The sequence below is a fragment of the Rhea pennata genome, chromosome 8 (genome assembly GCF_028389875.1).
Source record: "Rhea pennata isolate bPtePen1 chromosome 8, bPtePen1.pri, whole genome shotgun sequence".
Classification (NCBI taxonomy): domain Eukaryota; kingdom Metazoa; phylum Chordata; class Aves; order Rheiformes; family Rheidae; genus Rhea; species Rhea pennata.
In genome coordinates, this window is record NC_084670.1 from 10944745 (window position 1) to 10958574 (window position 13830).

The window sequence follows — 13830 nt, forward strand, 5'->3', positions numbered from 1 at the left end:
CAGCCCTCGAACAATTTTTCTGACTCATCCGCACTCTCCAATCTTTCCACATCATTTTGAGGTGCAGTCACAAAAGTGACCACCATAATCAATTGCCACAGAACGTTGTATACAACACAGATCTAATCATCTTTTTCCCAATATATTCAAGAATTATACTAACTTTCTTGCCACATCTTCACAGTGGGAATGCATATTCATGCTGCTTGTCTACTATACCTAACAAAATATTCTCAAAGTTGCAAGTTTTCAGGATAGTGTTCTATTTCACTGAGATGGCCTGAACGTTTTTCACCACCTCCTAGAACTAAGTACAGAAATACTTTCTTATTAGCCCAAGTAAGTTGTTGAAAAGCATGATGAGACCTAATTTTTCATATATTTTAATTGCATTGAATAGGATTTCTCTGCCAGGCTAACAAACCTGCTCGGGTCTCTCACTGTCCTCTCTCTGTTTTCACAGTTAGAAAATCTGTCATCAGGTTTTTCTGGAATTGCTGTCTACAGTAAGAGTTTCAGTGTGAGAGCCCAAATATCATTTATATCGTGGAAAGGAACTTTTTCTTGCTGATAACTCATCCTTAGCAAAGCTCTTTAGGCATCTCAGGCAGACCATACATTTATACACTGTATCTTCACTGTACCTGTTGACAACACGAGGAAAATCAGGTGACATCAAGTTGCATGAAATGATGTCAGCACATACATTTGGCCCCTCCCCCTTAATTTTAGCATTTATATTAAAATTGTATTTACTATTACTGCAGCTGGCATCCCATTAAAAAGATACCTCTATATTACTGTAGAAGACTCAAATTACTCCCTTTTTTAATACTTATTTATTTTTCATCAATGTTTTCATCAGAATTTAAACTTTCTCTCAAAAGTGTGTCCCTTACCTCCTCAAACACACATCACACCATACCCTTTAGATCACACTCACGCTCTCCCGAGGACCAAACTTACCAGGCACTCAAGCAGCCGAGCTGGTCGTGCAATGATAATCATCAGCTTTTTCACAAGCTGGGTAACAAAAGCAACCTCTGAGCTCTCGGATCGCTCGTGGGCCTACAGAGAGCAAAACAGCACGTTATGGTCCTAAGAGCAAACTCTTCGTTTCTACACATCAAATGCTGAATGCAGAGCAATCGCCCGCTCAGTAACCGTAATTCAGCAGCAAAGGCATGACCGAGTCCAGCCAGGCAATGAGCTCAGCTCAGTCAAGGATGCCACATTGCATATAGCTTTTCCATTACAACTGACTGCCTTTATCAAGCAAGAGATATTCCAAAGCCTCTATTTGCATTATGTTGCTTATCAGTTTTATTAGATGTGATTTTATTTTATTTTTAAAAAATTAAAATAGAAATATTGATTTTTTCAATTTGACCTTTCCATGATGCTGAACTCTAGATAATTACCAATATCTACACGTTTCTCAGCTTTACTTTTAGGTAGAATTTGAACAATTTATGTTCATCATCTTGAAAAAGCTAGCCTCTTGATTTCATTCCATAAATCCTGTCAAGCAACTACTGCACTGTAGTGTACGCTATGTTGTACCAAACACACAAGCAAATCCACAGTATACAGAAACATAATTCAGAGAATTTATTCTTGCCCACACCTATTCTTTCATATTATTGGATTTCAGTATAAACTCAAGGCTTAGTTTCAAGGTGTGTGTGTGTGGAGGGGGATTTTTATAACAATAAATACATTAAAACCTAATAATGAAAAACACAAAGACAAATTTGAAAAATTAAAAAATTTCTTTCTTTTCTTTTGCACTCAGAGATACCATGGTTACATCATGAGCCCTAAAGCACAAGTAAATAGTGTTTCATTGCAGGTTGATAAAAGATGGTTCCAGTAAAGTGAAAAACTGAAACCAACTACAGTTAATTTTCACAAAGGTCTAAAAATCAGGCTTTAGCACAGCCACAGATATAAAGTCCAAAAGCACCTCAATGACAAGCTTCACCACCAAGCTTTTCAGTGGCTTCTAGGAACGATATTTAACCAACAAGGATGCAAGCAGCTTGAAACAAAAAGGTTCATTTAGCGTTGTTCGTTAGCAACAAAAGACATATATGGTTGAGAAATCAAAACACCAATAGTCACTTAAACGAACAATAAAAACACAAGGAAACACAAATTCTGAGCTAGAAAAAAGCATTTTTTAAACAATATATCCCTGATGTTTTTTTAACTAAACAAGAGAAGTAAAAAGTTCATCACTTCTCATTTTGACAAAAGGTCTGAATAAGAAATATGCTATCTGTGTAATTCAGCACTGATAAGCTACAGCTAGATTTTAACCTTGAAAAAAACTATAAAACTGCTAATCTAAAAGCAAGATCAGAGATGCTTCCTGGTTTTAGCCATACAATTTTGAAAGCATTGAAATAACAAGTTGCGATTTTTTGCTAACTAAAAGACATTTTCTAATTAGAGGAAAAAAAATAAAATGAAGACTAGTATTCGCTCCTAATGCATTACCCAAATTTATGAGATAAAATATGAATTCTAGAAAGAAATTAATGGTTTCATATTTGAAGAGCCACCCGAGATCACCAGAGGTTAGGTGAGGTGGAATGAATAAATTACACATTAACATTCAAATATGAGCCACGCAACTGAAAAGTCCTTTCTTACTCTCCTACGTAAGTTATAATATGCAAAAAGTACTAATTCATCTTTTTCCTTCAATTTATAAGTGTCAAAGCCAACTTATCCTTTTAAATCAAGTCCTTTTTTCCTCCCTTTCTCATTTAAGCAAAATAATATAAAAACGTAACTGATTTAATCAGATGTCTGTCTGAAAAATGAAAAGCTGCCAAATGATAAAGAAGAAAGGGGGGGGGGGAACAGAGCAGAGTACAGGATTACAAAAACCAAACACAACTTGTAACAGCCACTCAGCCACCATCTCCGCGCAGCGCTGCCGCTCCAAGAGCCCCAGGAGAGCCGCCTCGTCCCGCCGGGCTCTCTCGCAGGACAGCCCGGACATCTCCGCGCACGTCTCCTCTGCAACCGACTGCGGCGGCCCCAGACCCCGGGCAAACAGAGCCGAGCGCTGCCTGCTGCTCCCGGGAGCCGCGGCGCGCCACGTGCCGCCTACTCGGCCGCCGCTGGCGACGGGACGCCCGCCGGAAGGGTGCCGGGGTCACGCTGGGGCGTCCCCCGCGGGCGTCCCTGGCGCGGAGGCGCGAGGACCCCGCCGCCGCTCCCCTTCCCGCGCCCGAGCCCTTCCCAGCCGCCCAGGTGCTACGGGAGGCAGCAGCCAGTGATTTACCAGCCGATTCCCCCAGCTGAAAGCCCCATCCGTCACCAAGTGTAGCTACTGGGGCATGAAATTAAAATCACTGTCCTCCCCTGGGGTTCAGCAGGGCCAATAACCGGGATATGCAAGTCACAGCGCTGCAATTGAGCTAATACACCGATGGAAACCAAAACGCGAGAACCGCGAGGCCAAGCACCAATAAATTTATACTTAGGCTCATGTTAAGAAAGCAACTGCAATCAGAATATCAATTTTCCGAAGCGCAGCATCAGTCAACACAGTATGAGACTAACACCTTCCCCTTTCTCTTTTTTCCTATGTACAGGTACACCTGTAATCATTCATTTCCCTACCTCCAGGGAACCTGCGACAAAACCACTGAATCTCTTTTGACTAGATATACCTTGTCTTTGTCATTCAGTCAATGCAACCACATCATCTTAAGTATTCAATAAATTCAACCAAGTAATCACCAGACTAAAATCGCATTTTTTCTCGTAGGAACTCTAGCTCCTATCCCATCCCCACAGTAAAAGATAAAGAATCAACTGTCATATGTTCTTTATAGAAGTACTTGAATTTATTTTTCAATATTTCTATTTTAAAAGTAAATTGTAACATTCAAGTCCATGTTTTTCAAAATAAAGAGAATCTATTAAATTCATTTGTACTTCAGGATCATTTCAATGATGCAATAAGCAGTAAGTTTTTCTGGCTAAAAACCAATACTTTATGGTCACAAACAAGAAAAATGATCTTGTTTGCCCTAATTAATGAGGTTTTTTAGTATTTAAAAACTTTAAAAAGCTTTCTGGCCCAGTATATTTAAATAGTTCATTATTTACATAACCAATTGCTCTGTTTTATGGAGACATGTTCACAACATAAATTAGCTTTAATTTGCAGCATATTAAATTGAGTTTTCTTTCTATGGTTTGAAATGACTGTGTGAGTTTAGCTTGTTACCAAATGTTAGAATGAACATGTTAAAGAAAGGAACTTCAATAGAGTCAATTCTTACATAGGAAAGCTATATGAAAATCTGCATATACTTCCCTTCCCACCAGTTACTGCCCTGCTGCTACTCATTTCGTTATTCACCAAAAAAATCACCTGTCCAATGCTTCCACACCTTATAAAACAAACTTGTGTTTCAGGTTAGTCCCCAGAAATAATTATTATTGCCAATTTCTACATGTTTAATCTGAAATATCCCATTATTTCCTTTTAAAATGCAGCATAAAGGGGAAACACAAATTGGCAAGCAAGGGAAAAAAAAGCCTTTAAATAACAGAATAGAAAAGGGAAGACAAAGAACTATGATAGGAAAGAGAAAAAACAAATGAAAAAGATGTGGAAAGAAGTCTTTGGCATTCCTACATTGTCTTTAATTTCTCTGTCCTTGTCCTTCCCACCCCTTTCTGCCTCCCTTGTCTAAGTTTTCCTTTTAGTTGTCTCTAGTGCACCTTGCTTCCTAGAGAAAGATCAATTAAAATTAAGAATTGACCCCTCTCCCACTCTGACACTGCAGGAGATGTGAAGGAAAAAGGGTCAAAGCCAACTCCTGAATGTCAATTACTGAGCAAGCACAGAGATGATCGCTGCACCTTATCTAGTACCAGCTCCATGTCATCCTTCCCTAGGCTCAGAAGCACAATGAACGTAAAAGGAAAGAGAAAAGGATATGTAAGCAAGTGCATTTTGAGGGTTTTTTTTTTCTGAGGGAAGGGGAAAAAGAAAAGGAAATGGGATTTTGTTTTGTATTTTGAGGGATTTGTTTTGTCTTTTTTTAAATCAAAACATCATTGCTTTGCTACTTTTTGGATATCCAAAACGCGCTGTTGAAATGCATCCACAGGGGTTACCGATATGTCATAGGCAGACCTCCAGAAAAGCCTCCCAAAGATATTCCCTACCTCATTGTAGTCCTCATCCAGAGAGAACACCACAAAAATAAAAATTAGTCATGGGCATAGTAAATATAAAAAAATTTATGTCTATACTCATATAAATGGTGTAGCCAAAGATTTTAGCTGATACAAGGGAAGATTCAGAGGGTTTTTAAAAATCTTTTAACTACAGCAATAATATATTAATATTAATATTTATAATCATTTGCCATTTTCTAATGGCTGGATGGAAAGGCAGAGGTATACAAAGTGGTGCAATTCACACCAGTGGGTTGGCAAACCAATCAATGACATAAACATGTAGATTAAAATATATTAAAAACCACCAAGAAGAATTCCAGGTATTCTGTTTCTAAGTCTCTCAGTAATATTTGAAATCTGAGATCATGATCTTTAGAAACACTATTTTCAGCTTGTTATCTCCTTCAACCAAAGCCAAGGATTAGAAAGATGTTCCTAAACCAAGGTCTGGACCCAACAACAAGTAGGACTCTCCACTGACTCTTCACAGCAGCTACAACATATTCCAGCAATACAGCATCCTATTTTCACTTATATTTGTTCTTGATCAAACTGCATTGACTTACAGAATAGTACAGCAGACACTTGCACAGAATTAAGGAACACTAAATTCTAAGGGATTTTTTGAATTTAGTATTATTTTCATTTTAAAGGAAGAGAGTGATTTTTAATGAGCAGTTCAAGCATATTGAGCATGCATTAAAGTTGTGCCCTCTTGTGTATTTTCATATGCTTTGAACACCACAAAACACATCGAAGTACTAAAAAAACCACAACTGAATTAAGTTCAGCTCAAGAAAATCTTTTATGAAAAATTTATAGCAACACTATAAACCATGGTGTTTTCACTCCTTGAAGGCACTATTGTAATTAATAAGTCATTCAGAGTCTTGAAGTACATGAAAGAAGGTTCAGTAATTTCCTTCATCTGAATGAACCCAATTTTCCTAAGTGGTACAGACTGCCTTTGAGTTACTCATATGCATATTTGACTTCTGTACAAACAAAGTACACAGGTGAAGTGACTTGCTCAAATCTGCCCATGGTAGATCAACAGCAGACAGGAACAACTCAGGTCTCTTGACACTACCACCCACTGCCCTTCCCCTGAAGTCTGTGCTAAAATCAAAGCTGTGGTTTTGTTTAAAGTTTCAATCAAAATAATATATTCTAATTTCCAGGGAGCACTTACATCCTGGAGAAGTTTCTCCAAGTTTTCCTGCAGCTCGTAAAAGTATCGAGAAGTAATAAGACCTTCACGTGATTTATCTAGACAGTCTCTGGCCAGTTCAATAACTTGGTGATGAATGAAACTTAGGACCCCATCCGCTAATTGCAGCACATTCTCAGGAGCGTTAGAGGCAATGAACTCAGCCAGTCGTTCCTCCATCTGCGCCGTGGCCTATGAAGAAGGAATAAACAGGTTACTTTTTAAATATTCCTCTCCTGGAACTTAAAACACCAACAGGCAGGGGGCTTAAGTAACATATTTTAAATATCAAAATGCACTAGTTTGAAAGAAAACGTTCCAAAACATAATTATAATGTTTTATTTAGAAATAGAAAAAGTATGCCATAGGAAAAAGCTATGTTCACAAGATCCAGTGACAAGAATAAATCAGAAAACACCTGTTGAAAATGCAAGTGACCACAAAAATATCCTGGCTTTGAATTTGTATTCTTATCCTGGAGACTCAGGGAAGGACATAAGGCATTAAGCAATTTTCAGAACTTTAAGGCAAGATCATGAAACTTGAAAACCATTGCTAACGCCCTAAACAATAGACATGGCATTTCTATTGCTGTTAGCCCTGATATCCTGTCATCAGGAACTTATATTTTTGCTATTGGCAAAACAGATAGGAATGGCAGGCACTTTGGCTATATCAACAACTCTAGGATACACAGTCTTCTCACGCTCATTTCAGTGAGATGTTAACCTTCGAAGCTTGAGTCCACAGATTTCAAAATTGAACTTTTTGAAAACCTATTTTTACTGTAGATCACTTCAGCATCAAAATCATTTCCTTTTCTGAAAGCCTAAATCTATCTTCATTGCTTCCGTGGTACCAAAAGTCCCGGTAGCATACCTTGCTTTTGCCAAAAACCTCCAGTATAATTTGAAATGACTTTAAAAGAGAACTTTGTGATTCCAATATGAAAATGTAAAGCCTACCAACACCAAAAAGTTTGCATCAGTATAAAGCAAATTCAATGCAATTATACCAGGAACATTAGGTGGATGTTATTCAATGTATTTTTAAATTGCTGTCTGAAATAGCTTTGTAAAGTATATGAAGTTTAGCTTCTTAAAGTATGTATGAAACTAAGCGAATTATCCTTTTTCCAACCTTGATCTGCTTCAGAATTTGAAGCAAAATCAGGGATTACTGCAGAATATATGGAGACTCTGGCCTAAAACAGTAACATTTATATTGAGCAGCCAGAGCATGGTTCTTGTTCTCATTCCTACGCACATTTGGCATGCCAATAAAAGTCTTGAGGAATTTAATAAATATGAAATACATACACAAATACACTAAGCTTTTCACACACTTCTATCTGATTCTCTCTACACAGTCAATCTATTTTTTCTACTGCAAAATTAACATCTGAAGCAGAGAGGACAACTTCAAACTCTCGGCTACACTGTTTGGAAATCGGAGGCAAGATATGGGATCCTTCCCCAATAGGTATTACAAATTAACTCTTGAGTTCTGCCCCAAGTTCATTGACCGCATTATTAAAAAAGTAATTCCTTACCTTTGGAAACCTTTCTTTATACACATGATTCATCATTATTATTTCACTGTCAAAGGAAACTGGGGAGCGACCCGGGCTAAAGAAGAAAAGAAAATACATTATCATGTGACATCTTTCACATCAAAATTCTCAAAAATCTAGCACTGGTCACAATGCTGCTGCATTGATGGCAGCTCCTCCAAGGCTCTGGCTTAAGTAATGGCCTTATTCTGAATTTCAGAGAAAACCCGAGCAAGAAGAGAGAGTTTATAGCCTTCTAAAAGTCACAGTTAACTCACTAGAAAACTGGTAACACTGCTGTCTTCCCATGAATTCAGACAAAGAACACAACAGTGAATGCAAGACCCACCATACCAACATGTTAAAAGCATTACATTTATGGTATGTTATTTCCTATATGTTTTCCTACTGCCCTCCAGGGTGGTGGCAGGAGACACGCACAGGAAGAAGTCGATAGTATCGCTAGAGTCCACAGGGCCAAAGAGCAGCAGAGTAAAACGAAATATGGAATGTGAGGTGACTTGCTTTCCTTTGTCTGAGAAGCTCTACGCTACAGTAGGGAAGCATGGATAGTGTTATTCAGCTAAAAATTATATATATATATACATATACATATATACATATACATATATATATATACACACCACAAGCAATAGGAACAGAATACTTCTCTGGACTATAACATGAATGCATATGCACGGCTGCATGCTGAAAAACACTAAATCTTGAGAAGCTGCATTTATATTACCATCTGGGTAATTTTAAAGGAAGACTTGCATGTAATTGCATCACATCTGATGGCACGCAATGCTCTGACTCATCCCGTCACAGAGGACAGCCTGAGCGAGGTAATGCAGAAAATCCCGAGCGACATAATCACTTATGGCATCCCATTTTTCTGGTTATATTGTTTTCATATTCAAGACAAGTAAGGGCTTCAATTATGTGATATACTACATGATTATCTTTATGATGTTAAGAGTACTACATATTGCTAAAAATATTTTCTCTATGTCAAAATATGTAATTTTATCTTGAATCAATTCAGACATGTTTGAAAACTTTCTTGGGAAGGATGAAATGAATCTCTTTGAATGGAATAAATACATTTTAAACTCCGATTGCATTAGAGCTACTATGTGCTTCTAACCTATTTAAAGGAAAAATGTTCTTTGAGGAACGTATATTTACAATTCATAAAAAATTTAACTCACTGGCTTACAGAGGATAGCAATAATCATCTCTTTTCATGCAAGGTGCTGGAATTCCATGGATAATGCTGTGTCCTGTTTTTATTAAGGTTTATCCCTCAGCTTAAGAATCATAAAACGCACTTCAGACTGTATCTCTTATTGAGCTCTTACAATAAAGGGGAAAATAAACTGATTTTGATGTTCAGCAGTTATTCATACCAAGCCAAAACACGTTTGCATTAATATTTTTTTTTGTTGTTATGAGAATATATTCATTACCATGGCAGATAGCTACTTTTATCAAGGAAATTTTTCCTAATAAGGTAACCTACATTTATATTCATATGTAATGTATGAGAGAAAATAAAAATAAGGGAAAGAATATTTAAATATAAAGAGCTATTGCTACCATTAAGGTGTTAGAGAAAACTAAATTCCCCACTTAGAGGCAAGCATCCCCACCTAGCCTGCTATGTTTATCCCTCTTTCCTTAAGACCATACACACTGACACAGACACATGGCATTTGTTTACTGATAGTTCATCTGAAGCTGAAGAATTTGGAATAGAGTTATTGAAGAATTTACTTTTCTGTAATGAATTACTTCCTTGTATGGATTAAGTGAGGTATAAATTACAAAGATATATGAACTCCTTGGTACTGACTCCAGAAATATATAGGCACACCCCCCGCCCTCTTTTTAACACTAAAGTAGCCCGCTTAAAATTTCTGCATGCTTGAGTATTTGCTGTCTTAGGGCTATAACAAAACGTGGGCTTGCCCCTCGCCGCCAGACTCTGTATTCACGTGAACGCAGGGAGCGCAGCGCCCTGCCATAACCAGGCCGCTCGGGCTGCCCGGCCAGCACATCCTGTGGTTCCCAGAGAGCGGCCACAGTGATTTTTTTTTCTTATTTTCTTCATACAAGAGTCTACTAATTAGCAAGCAAATAAACACTTCTAATAATTTAGCTTTCTTAGGCATTGGCTGTTTTTTCACTCATCTTTAAAATTGATTAATGGCTCTTTTTACCACCTATAATAACAGAGCATTCAAACAACTCGGGATAAAACCTGGGATCAAGGTTCATATTGTCATTCTAAATAAAATTCTCCCAATTTAACACGTTAAATTAAATGTCTAGCTGACTACAGCAAGACTGTAACATAATACACTGCACCATAATCTTTTATGTTGAGCTTTAGCTTGGGAAACTACAGAAGTAATTATATGGATAACTGCCTAACTAACCACAGGCTGGCTGCCAGACTCTACTGGTTATTTGATAACACCGTTGAGAAAAAAAGAGCCAGGACTGGGCAGACAACTGGATGCCACTTCAGGACAATGTAAGGGAGTTTAAAAATAAGAAAAAAGGAGTTCCAATGTATTTTATTGGCATGACAGCTTTTTAAAATGCAACACATCCATATAACAAATAATTCCACACACTGTGCTGAAACAGTCTAACACGCCGAGCTTCACAAATGAAGACGTTATTCTCCGTAAGACCGAGGCCACACGCTGTGCACCTGCGTAACATTTCAAGACAAAAAGCAGGTTTCTACTTTTTTTTTTTTTTTTTTGGTGCAGATGGGTAGGTCAAAGACACAACTATTGGCAGTGAGTTTTTCATTTCAGCAGTGCAGACATTAGAAGAATAGGATCTGTCCCCTTAAGCTTAACAGTGAAATGAAAAACTACCCTCTCCTCCTTCTTCTTCGTCCTCACCCTCCCTTCACTTTATGAAATTACGCGGCAGCAGACCCTCAGTGACACGTCTCCCTCAGAAAGATTTCTAGATTTCAACTTGTCAAAAACTCACGCACGAGGCTTTGTCACTAAGCACCTTGAAAAGTCATTTCTGAATTTGCAATAGTGTGAATCTCTTTATATATTTTTTTATATCTGCAGTTGGCTTTGTACAGCTGAATTGTTTCCCACAAGCCTTTCCTTACACTAGGGGTGACTTTCTTACGAGTGTGAATGAGGATTTTATATACAGCTGAGAGAATATTAAGGGAAAAGGATGTATTTCAATCAAAACCGCTTTGAAAACAAGGACTAATTAGATTTTTCTACAGACTTAACACTGGGACTGCAGCTAGCTCTCTTCAATACTGCAGAATTTTTTATGCATGCCGACAAAGACTGGGATTGCTTTAGACAGCAAACACAACAAAGTTAAAGTAATGGGCTGTACAGAGGGCAAATAGGAATACATATTTCTTCCTCATAATAGAAAACCATGAGGATGTTGAGTGAAACTGAAAGTTAATAAATTTAGAATTGATCATTTTGAAGAATTCCTCTTTTAAATCAAGTTCACAGAATTCGCTGTCTTGAGAGAACAGAGACACCAATATTATCTCCAAAATAGTTAGAATGTATTTTCATAAGAAAAATATACCCTTATGCTTCAGAATACAGAACCCAGCTCTGCTGACTCTGTAGCAGCCTGAATCTGCACTCAGCCAGGACTACGGTATGCTCCCCAGCAGCTTGCGGCAAACATCACTGTATGCAGGCAGGAGCATGAAGTGATGAAACCACCAAGATTACTCAAGCAGTTAAATCTGAAACCTAAGTGCACTAGATGAAAGAGCTCTGCAACTTGTAGGACCAAATTTTAAGATAACAATGAATTATTTGGGCCACCAGTGTGATTTCCCACCACCTAGGATACTTGATTGTGAAACGCTTTTTTTTGGTACTGGTATTCTCTAGGAATTGCCTCTGTATATTCTTAATGGTGAGATCTTGCACATCTAAAGTCAGGTTGGTGAATTGCATTTAACAAGAACTACCCAGCAAAGAGATAAAGGAGCCTATCTGATTAAGGAAGATCTCATCCACTTCAACTATATAAAAATTCACTGCTACAAACTCTGATCTTTTTTCCCTAGACAGCATCACCCTGATATGTGAAGAGAGATCAAGAAAAATGGGCAGACTGGTGGGTAGAGCAAATGTACAAACGCAACGCTTGAGGAAGTCTTTATTAGTTAATCCTGCTTTTATCTCAGAGGTCCCCTACACAATCCCACTTGTTAACAACTCCTAATGGATGACAAGTGAAGAGAACTGGGACAAGGTGGAAGGCAGCATTGCTCTAAAAAACTGAGCAATAATGCCAACCTTTGTGAGAGAATTTACTCTCTTCCTTCATCTTACTCCTGGAGGAAAAGATGTTTTTCAGATAAACCCCAGGATTGTTCTAAAAGAAGTGAACTGGAACATGGGCTTCTCCCTGTTGGTTAATGACTTGAACGTCACGTTGCAAAAAGAGGAACACAGTTGAGATATGGTACTTAGGAAACCTCTCTCCACGCATTAACAAACAAATATGTTCTTCTACTGAAGATGCACTGTAAGCACCAGAACATATCTGACAGGGTGGATCGCAGAAGGTAAGGTCTTCCGTTTAACAGGTGAAGATTGGTGCTATTGGAGATGGATGAGAGAACTATCTCCTGGCACCAGCAAACAGCTTTATAAACACATCACAATTTTGGATTCCAGAATTGGTTTTGGGCCACCTCCTTTCCCCTGGCACAGGAAAGCAACTGGGAAAGAACCACTACCATTTCTTTGGTGCAGAAAAGGTTACTTTACAAAAGTGCTCTTTTGAAAATGGGAGTTTCTTCCTCATCTCATAGCAATTTTTATGGGAGATTAGCAAGGAACAAAATCTGGTGAAAAAAATGAATGTGGCTTTCCTGTGTTCAATACCTTGCTGTTTCTGCCACAGGAGAGGAATTGTCAGCAAAATATAAAAAAGGTAACTTCTCTGTCCCCAAAACCAGGTCACGAATTTTCAGATTTAAATCTCTCCAGGGCCTCAGTTTTTTTAATCACTGAGATAATACAGACCTTCAGAGGGAACATTTTCTGCCTCATCTGAGGAAACTCAAGCAAGGCCTGATGATTTAAGTGGTGAGCATCTTCAGCCCCACTGGCCAAACACCTCAAGTAACAGAAGTGCCACAAACATGTCTGTGCATCACCCAGTACACTGCTCTCCATGACTAAATGCTTCATTACTTTTTTTCATCCAACTTGATTATTCAGTCCATTCTGTATGACGTTCTTCAATACTCATTTGCAGCTAGATATGAGAAAATGGTAGACTGCTACTCAGAGAAGTAGATTTTTCCACAAGTTTACATCTAAGCAATACCCTTCTCTATCTAGGAGCATAGAAGGATGATCTGATACTTTTAGTAAACTAGAGGTCACAGAAGCCCCCTAAAAACAGCAAATCTCAGTATGTGACAGGGACATCTGAAAACACCAATTCTCCTTTCATAAGAAGAGGGCTAATGTTGCAGTCAAAGTACAAAAACTGAATATGTGTTAATAATTGGTCATAAATACCAGATCATCTTTTAAATTGCAAACTCGTGACTGCCAATTAAGGAAAACATGTCTGATTTATTTTGTTCATCAATTTTTCATTAATGCTGGTTAAATACAAGACCATTAAATGTTTATGAAAATACTGCATTTTTAGGGAATTCCTCCTTAATTTTGAGCAAAGCAATTGCTCAGAATATTTTATTTTATTTTAATTAAGTAAAAATATCATCTACCAAAAGAGCTAGCTCTATCATGTCAGCAAAAAAATAAGCAAGTTGAGCAGTGAACAAGGTCTGGT

The 13830-nt window shown here is 37.9% G+C and overlaps 1 protein-coding gene across 17 annotated transcripts in view; it reads right to left on the reverse strand.

The window, feature by feature from the left end:
* The window catches only part of MAST2 (microtubule associated serine/threonine kinase 2), a 196733-nt gene that overhangs the window by 32566 nt on the left and 150337 nt on the right, over positions 1 to 13830 (reverse strand). For 13 of the 17 annotated variants that reach the window (XM_062581834.1, XM_062581828.1, XM_062581832.1 and 10 more), the window contains 3 exons: positions 7981 to 8056; positions 6410 to 6619; positions 967 to 1068 (listed from right to left, as the gene is read on the reverse strand). The exons of 1 other annotated variant lie outside the window; for it this stretch is intronic. In XM_062581834.1, the coding sequence (XP_062437818.1) occupies positions 967 to 1068; positions 6410 to 6619; positions 7981 to 8056 (388 nt within the window). The remainder of the gene's footprint in view (positions 1 to 966; positions 1069 to 6409; positions 6620 to 7980; positions 8057 to 13830) is intronic. 3 more of the 17 variants (XM_062581842.1, XM_062581843.1, XM_062581845.1) reach the window with 1 other exon arrangement.